At 44.6% G+C, this 8,455-nt stretch overlaps 1 protein-coding gene across 1 annotated transcript in view; it reads left to right on the top strand.

The window, feature by feature from the left end:
* Nucleotides 1-92: 92 nt before the first annotated feature.
* The window catches only part of GAS2L3 (growth arrest specific 2 like 3), a 33,675-nt gene continuing 25,312 nt past the window's right edge, over nt 93-8,455 (top strand). Inside the window, exons 1-2 of the mRNA XM_019514995.1 lie at nt 93-123; nt 7,674-7,721. Of these exons, the coding sequence (XP_019370540.1) occupies nt 7,698-7,721 (24 nt within the window). The 5' untranslated portion in view covers nt 93-123; nt 7,674-7,697. The remainder of the gene's footprint in view (nt 124-7,673; nt 7,722-8,455) is intronic.

The raw sequence follows: 8,455 nt of genomic DNA, 5'->3' as shown, positions 1-8,455 counted from the left end.
CCCGCTCATTGGGCCTTTCGAACGCAGCGGGCGGGAGGTGGCCAATGGCGAGGCGCGGGGCGGGGCGGGGCTGGGCGTGGGACGCTGGTTGCCCCGGGGAGTCCGACCCTGGGGCTGCTGCGTGTGAGTACCTCGGCCCGGCCGGCCGGCCCCGCGGGGCAGTGCGTTGGGAGCGGTGCTTTTGCCTGCGCGGGGCCGCGGTGGGGGGCAAGCCCGCGGGCACCTCGCCCGGCTCGCGCTGCACGGAGCTCCCTGGAGCGCTGCAGGCAGCCAGCCCAGCGGCGGGGGCTTGGGACAGGTCCTGTCAGCGCTCCCGAGACGCGTCTTCCCAGCCCGTGGGAACACGCGTGATCTTCAGGGGTCCTTAGGACCCCCACAGAGCATGGAGAAGTCAGGCTGGGAAGGGACTGATGCAACCCGGGACTTGCTATCTTCCTCCGCCTCCGCGTGTTTGATCCGCTTCCAGGAGCCTTGAAGCATTTTGGGGTTGATCCGCAGCCCTTGCCGCCAGTAGAAAACTTCTTTGCTCCTCCTGGCTGCTGAAAACAAGCTGGAAGTGCCATTTGATGGGGGCTCCCAGGGATGAGCCGAGGTGCACTTGTGGGCCGCCTGCCTGTTGTGATCATATTAACATGAAGCACTTGCAAGCTGTGTAAAGAAAAAGGGAAGGGAGGCTATTAATTGGGCCTTGCCCGGGTTGCTTGCATTGCGATAAATGGCACACCTACTTATTTAAAATTAGCTGTTTATACATGGCCTCTGTCCTAAGTAGCTCTCAATCTTCAGTGTGGTCCGGACAAAATTATCACAGGCACTCAAAATTCCCATTTCTCTGATTTTAGTTATTTTTTTGGAGTATTTAAGATATGTGTAACCTTGCATTAACATTTTATATTAGAATGAATGCAGAAGATAATGCAATAGGTGAGGCTGGGCAATGAACAGCTTTTAGTGTATAAACTTTATTAACCTGACCTCATTGCAACTATTGAACTCCACAGTGAGATGACAGCGCAGTGCCATGTAACACTCAACAGATATTTGCACTCCCCACAGGTATCTGAGATCCCAATCCTTTCTTTTCTTTTTTTAAAGCAATATGGTTTGCTCTGATGTCCTTGGCTACAGTTTCCATTCCTGCAGTTTAGTGTGCTGAAAAGATGAGTAGCTCCATTCTCGAGTTGGCTGTGTTTCAAGGATGCTATATCCTTGTAGCATCCTTTGGTATAAAGGCACTCTATAAATTGTCTCCCTAGACCTTAAGGCTTGGGCAGCTTATACATTTTAAATCTTATAAGCGTGGTGTTGGATTTTTATTTACTTATGTCTTTTTAAAATTTGTCATCTTGTCAAATTTTTTAAAACCCGTTCCTTGGTTCCTGACTACAGATAGCCATATAACAGGGTGGTCAGGTTTTTGCCGAGCCAGATGCTTTGCTGACTAATTCTGGGAAGCCTTGGGACCCAGGTGCTGCCTAGCTGAGCAAAAAGTGCATGCTTTTCAACTGTTGGCTCTGAGTTATGTATACATGATTGCAAAACATCATTGCTAGGTGGACTAATATACATGAAGCCTCATCAGCTGTCGGAGCTGTAGTCCTAAGATCCTCCCAGATGTACCAGTTTGCATCAGAGGAGTTGTCTTTGCCTTTCCTGTAGAGATGTTGCTTGCTGAGATAACTGCTTCAGAAGGAAATACTCCTTGATTTAAAAGGCATCCTTTGTCATGATAAGACTTATGTGACTCCAGGCGCTTTCCCTCTGCATTAAAGATGAGGGCAGGTTCACAGTAGAAAGTTGCATGTTTCCTTAGGGATACAGAAAGGGAATTCCTGAGGAGAGGAGCTAATGAAATGACCAGTGATTGCCACCTCACATAGTTTAAGCTTGATTAACTAATCGTGTTTTTTGTTTTTGTTTTTGTTTTTTTTCTCTCTCTGGTATGCATTTGGGGTCCCACCAAGAAAAGCCATTTTAAAAAAATAAGGATAAGTGCTGCTTCATGTGATGTATTTGGCTACAGCAGCTGCATTTACACAGAAGCACTCGGTAGGCTTCACACAGCTTTTGATATACTTAAGGACCCAACATGGAAAAGAGGTGGCACTATGTATAAAGAAGAACTCCTGAGTATATTAAATCAATGCCAGTTGACACCTTGAAACAAAGTTGTATGTTTGTTTAAAAAGGAACATACTGTGTAGAAATGTTGCTACCAGCCACACTGTTAGACCTAATTTGGGGATCGACAGTTGCATATTTTAAATTTTAAATGGGTGGGTTAGCTGGGGCTTTGAGTTGTGTGTACACAGGATGCACTTCAAGCCAGATTACTTTCCTAAGAGATGTCCATTCCTTTTTGGTGTCCCCTACCTTGGATCTATTACCCTGGTCTTTCACTGACTCTGTGCTGAATCTCTACACATAAGACTTGTGTGGATCCTAGCAATAGGTTGCTCCTACCCACATATGTTATGATGACTTGCACTACCTTAGTCTGATGAGACCTCCGTTGTTTGAGGCCCTGGACAGTTGCCTTGCTTGCTTATCTCTAAGTCTGGCAGAGGTGTAACAATACAGCCAGGTGCCTGGGGCAGCTGCCACATGCAGGGCCAGCAGTGACTTATGGTTGCCACCATGCTGAGGGTGTGATCATGTGACAGTAGTAACAGCCACTTTTTTCCTCTTTAACTCATGCCTCCCATCTGAAGTCAGTGCCTGGGACAGCAGTCCTTGTTGCCCTACCATTGTTATGCAACTGAAATCTGGCTCTGCCTCTGTTTTAAGGGCAACTCCTCTCTCTCCAGATGAACTAGTGCTTGCACTGCACCCTGCAATAGAGCAGCTTTCTGGGCCCCTCCAGCAATGGATTAAGGGTGGGCAGCCTTTACTTTTTCTCTGCTCCTCTTGGCTCCATTAGAGGCTCTTCTTATGGGCTGGCAGCAGCAGTAACAGAAGAGCCCGTAGGCACCCCAGAAATGGATGTTGCTGTTGGAGCTCCTACATAAGCAGAGCTTTATGCTGGGGTGGTTGTACTCATTGCCTTTGGGGAAGGCTTCCTGCCACTGCATTCTTCTCTGAGGAAAACTAAGGCAGATGGATAGCCCTCCAGGGCACTGACTCTTAACAGCACCAGGTGACTCATGCAAACAGCCATGGTAGGACTGAAGCAATTTCTGCATGCTTATTCACTGCATCAGTCGTACTTGTTTTTGTTCTGAAGGCCTCCTTTGCAAAAATGGGTACTAAAGAGTCCATATTCTTTAAAATTAATACAGGTTATGCGGAATCTAACATGGCTTTTGTCAGAAGCGTAACAAAGCAGCCAGGCGCTGGGTGCAGCAGGGTGCTTGGAATATTGGCAACTTCCGGCTGCCGCTGTGCTGCTGGGATGATTACGTGGCTGTGGTGGCAGCAGATTATTTTTCTGGCTCCCACCTGTAAATTGGCAGCCATTCTGGTTGCACTGCTTTCTTTAGCCTGTGATAGCTGCCTGCTTGCCCTGGTTGAGTGGTTGTGATAGTCAACACTGAAAATACATGTACTAAAACAGGGATTGGCAACCACTGGCACACGTGCTGGAGCATGGCACACGAGGCCATTTTTCTTGGCCTGCCACAGCCAGCCTGGGCTCTGGGTAGCTGCCACCAGCCATGGAGCCTGGGCTGCTCACAGCAGGTGGTCCGGAGGCTGCCCAGAGCCTGGCCTGGCTGCAGCTGGGAGGTTGCAAACAGCCGCATGGGGCTCCACAGCCCTGGCACCAGATCTGTGGCAGCAGCTGCTGCTTGCACCACCTGTAGGCGCACAGCTGGGAAAGGCGCTGGGACAGTGCAACCCTGGGCCTTCCCCTGCCATCCACCCTGAGGCGCTTGTGCAGCTGATGCTGCTAGTGCCGGGGCTGTCCCGGCTGTACTCTCAAAAAGCATTTTTGCTATAAGTTGCTCATTAACCCTTTTGGTTCTGGCCATCACACCCGGCATAGCTATTTGCAGCCTCCCAGCTGCCTGGCATTGCCTGCTGCAGCTGCTCAGAGTCCAGGCTGGCTGTGGGCAGTCTGTAAATGGCTGTACTGGGCTCTAGAGTCCCAGCACTGGCTCTGTGGTGGAGGCAGGTGCACATGTGCCTCATGGCGTATGGCAGGGAAGGGGCCAGGGCAGTACAACCCTGGCCCCTTTCCTGCTGTCTGCCCGGAGGCACACTTGCACCTGCCTCCAGCAGTGAGGATTGGGCCCCTCATGCCTCCCCTACCTTTGGCATATCAAGTTGATGCACGGGTGGAGGTTGGGGTGTTTTTGGCACTCCGATAAAAAATGTTGCCAACCCCTGCACTAAAACGATTATGCTTTTTTGAATGCTTTGGTGGAACAAATATAGTTTGAGAAAACAGGTATTCATGGAAGCTGGCAATCTTGCAGCAGCAGCCTTCATTTTTACCACCAAACAACCTCTTCCTTTTACTCTTCCTGTCTTGTGTTCCAAAATGCCCCACTGCTCCAGGGGTGATGGGGGCATGTGTTTGAACATAGTTGATCATACTTTTGGTTCCTGGCATGCCCTGTCCAGTTTTGGGCCCTGCATTTCCAAAGAGCAGTAGACAAATTAGATTCCAGTAGAGAGTGACCAAAAAGATTAGAGGCTTGGGAAACATGATTATAAGAGGCTGAAAGAAGTAGGGTTATTTAGTTTGGAGAAGAGAAGGCTGAGCGGAGGATTTGATAATACTATTTAAATATTTTAAGGGGGTTATATGGAGGAGGGAGGTGAACTATTCTCTGTGGCTGCAGGGGTTAAGACGGGAAGGAACAGTCTTAAATTGCAGCTAGGGAAATTTAGGGTGGGAGTTAGGAAGAACTTCTTCACTCTGAGGATGGTTAAGCGCTAGAACAGGCCACCTGGGGAGCTTGTGGAATCTGCATCCTTGGATATTTTTAAGAGCAGCTTAGGTAGACACTTGACTGGCATGGCTTAGTCAAAGATGATCCTGCCTTGAGCAGAGGGTTTGACCTGATGATCTTTTTGAGGTCCCTTCCAAGCCTACTGTTCTATGATCCCTTGATCTCGCAACTTCCATGTCTTACATAAGCTGTGTGAAATAACTGAGATCATGGTGCTTACCTAACAGCTACAGGTTTCACTCATCCTGCCTATACTGGATCAGTTCACCTGAGAAAGAGGTTGATTATTTGTCTTTCATAACTGCTGTCTGTACATCCAGTCCAATAACCTACTCTTATCAGCATGAATGCCAAATCTGTCTGTTGGATCCTTTGTGCATAGCTGACTGTTAAGAACCCTAGATTTAGAATCCTTTTGGGGATACTTCTATATTGTAAAATTTTGTCCCTTCTAAGTATTATCCAGATGTCTTTGTGAGTACAAAGCTTTGACTACTTGGGGACTGAGGCTACAAAATAACTTAATTCAAAGAGTAAGTCTTTGACACTTGAATTTCACAAATTTTCTACAATCTCTGTTTAAAAAAAAAAAAAAAAAAATCAGTTTTGCTAGGCGTTTCCAGAAAGTGCAGATGTAGAACATTCTTGCAATAGCTGCTGTTTGAATATGTCACTTTGTTTGTGATTTGAGCACTCCCTGTGAATTAGGCTGCCTTTTGTTCTTCTTTTGGCAGTTACCATGTTAAGGCTCTTGTTTGATTATGTGGGGCTCCTTATTTTAATGAGGCCAACTTCTCTACAGGCTGTTCCACCCATATTTTTTTTAAGCAGTCAATGAAGCCTCTTACTGTGGCTCTCTGTTGGGACAAAGGATTTCTTATGCTAAAGGAAAATGTATTCCCTAACTCGTGGGAAGCATAACATGCTCATTAGTAATGGCAAGTATGGAGTGTGCTCTTCTGTAGTGTATAGAAGGATGAATGACGGAAAGGACGTCCCAATACTTTTGTTTCCCTGCAGATAAAAGTATAAATTAGGGTTGCTCTTGTATATTCCGATAGGAGCAACTGTGCAACTTTTGTGAAGTTTTAATTGAGCAGTGTGAAGAATCCTGGTACAAGGGAAAAACTGTCTCTGAAAACAAACTGGTTGTGCTATAGGTATAACTGCACAGTTTTAAGGTAAGTTTGCTTAAAGTTTGTTGAAAGATGCTGTTTTTGGTGGCATGGGATGTGGTCAGGAAGAAACAAATCAAACTTGTTTTTCCCCCCATGGAAATGGAAGACATCATGGTTAAGGTCCAGTTTTTAGACTCTGGAAGACTTTCTGTTTTTTCCTCTCTCAAAACTTGATGTAAATTTTGATTTTTCACTGTGGGAGATCACACATTCTCACTAGAACTTAACTGGCTGTGCCGTGGTTCTGGAAATCTTTCTTGTTGATTGTCAGTTTGACCATTATTTTTTTAGAAAACCATAAATACTTTATCTAAGAGAGTACAGGATATTAGTGTTAACGTCTTCAGTAGTATTCATTGCATTCAGGATTAAAACTGTAAATACAGCTTCTCTGAAACTTAGACCAGTGGACTACATTGTAGCCTTTAATCAATTACTGTTATGAATGAAAAGATTCTTTTATTCTTTCTAGTCCTTATTTTCAGGTGTCCCACAACCTTTTGATAAATTGCCAGTTCAACTCGAGTTGTCTGCTTTCTGGCCAAGAGGAGGAAACATGTTTCAACCATTTTAGGTGTACAAGTATTGTTCATAAGCCTATGCAGACTTTCATCTTTAGACTACTAGTTTAGCCTAGCAAAACAAAGGCTTAGCAGGCACATGGTTGCTGTCTATAAGTATATCATGAGGGCAAACACAAGGGAGAAGCTAAGCATTGGTGGAAGAATTAATTGAGTATAAACTTGTTATTAATACATTTTGGCTGGAAAATAGCAGACTTCTAACAATTAGATGAGTTGTAGGCTGAAAGCTGCTTAACAGTGCTTATAGTATAGAATTTGCTTGCATATACTTCATCAGACTTTGGGTAAGAGACAAAGAGGAAGAGAAGCTAAGTACGTGAGAGACTGTTGGAGTTGAAAAGAATTTTTGTGAAAAGTCAGCTAAAGGTTGCTTAGAGTTGATTTAGTGGTTTTATACCAGTTGGATAAGGTTTAAGCTGTGATATAAGTTTTATATAAGGGAACAAATAGATTATATCCTGATTAATAGTAATATGCCTGATAAGTATATTGATATATTTCTGTATTGTCTAGCCATATTTAGCAAGCCTTTGACGTTGAGCTAGGTAACTGAGTATAAAAATGTAGTCCTATCTCGGCATCTTTGCTCTTCAACCTGGCAGTTCTTGTTGAGTTGCCCATCTATGGATGAAACAAGGTCAGAGATGGCACAGGACATTTTTAAATCTAGGTTAGAAGTCCTTTCTTCTACCAGGCTAGCCACCTGTTAGAGGCTTTTAAGACTTTAGACCTTAGAAAAAGATTAAATCTTAAACATACTATTTCAAATATTAAACTTTCTGTCAGTGTTGAATATCTGATTATTTGGTTTGTAATGCTGCACCTGTATTGTCTTACCACTCACGGACTATTTTATTCAATAGTAACATTGCTATTAAAAGTCTAGAACAGCTGACTGAAAATATAATATTTTAAAGAAAAGAAATACTTTTTTGGTTTTTTGCAGATATGTGGAATGAGAGAGTATTCCATTAAAAATAACTTAATACTGTTTCTCTTCCTTTCTTTACTTTCAGTGAAAGTCACTAATGTAAATACAGATGACCATGCAGGATGCAGTTCAGGTAATTGACATTGTTAATAACTAATAGTACTTGGCACTTTGCATAAATGAGAAATGCCTTATATAGATCTTAGGGCATTTAGCAGAGAAGTTGCTGTAAGCATCATAGACATCCCACGAGATAGGGAAGTATTACCATCCGTAATTTAGAAATGGGGAACTTAGTCACAGACAGTAGGAGACTTGCCTTAGATCACACAGAGGGTCAATGACAGGACTGATGTAAGCCATAAGTTCTTCATTTCATTTCATGTTTTAACCCGTAGATCGCACAAGGGCGGGCAATTATTTTAGCTGGAGGGCCACTTAATGAGTTTTGGTGAGCCTTCGAGGGCTGCACAGGTAGCCCCGCCCCTTGACAGGTGCCCCAGCCCATGGTTGCCATCTTGGAACGGGAAGTCCTGCCCCCTAACTCCTGACCTTTGCCACTGGGAGTTTATCGCCTTGCCCCCAGCAGTATTCCTTTTGGGAGGGGGGTTGCCATCTTGGGACTGGTAAAAAATCAAATTGTATACTAAAAATCAAACATTTGCTATAACCTATTTAATTTTATTTCAAAAATATTTTTGTCCTGATTTATGTGTTTGCATAGTGTATATAGAGGCGATTTGCATAATAGCTCAAAATAAACTTTTACTCTTGTATATTGTGTGGGGGAGTGTGTGTATGGTGGGGCTTGTAGTGGGATGTGGTTGTGGGGGGTTGTGGATATGGTGGGGGGGGGGGGTGGAGGCC

The sequence above is a fragment of the Gavialis gangeticus genome, unplaced genomic scaffold (assembly GCF_001723915.1).
Source record: "Gavialis gangeticus isolate Ggan-Ray unplaced genomic scaffold, GavGan_comp1, whole genome shotgun sequence".
In the NCBI taxonomy this organism is placed as follows: Eukaryota; Metazoa; Chordata; order Crocodylia; family Gavialidae; genus Gavialis; species Gavialis gangeticus.
This window is presented reverse-complemented; position numbering and strand designations above follow the sequence as displayed.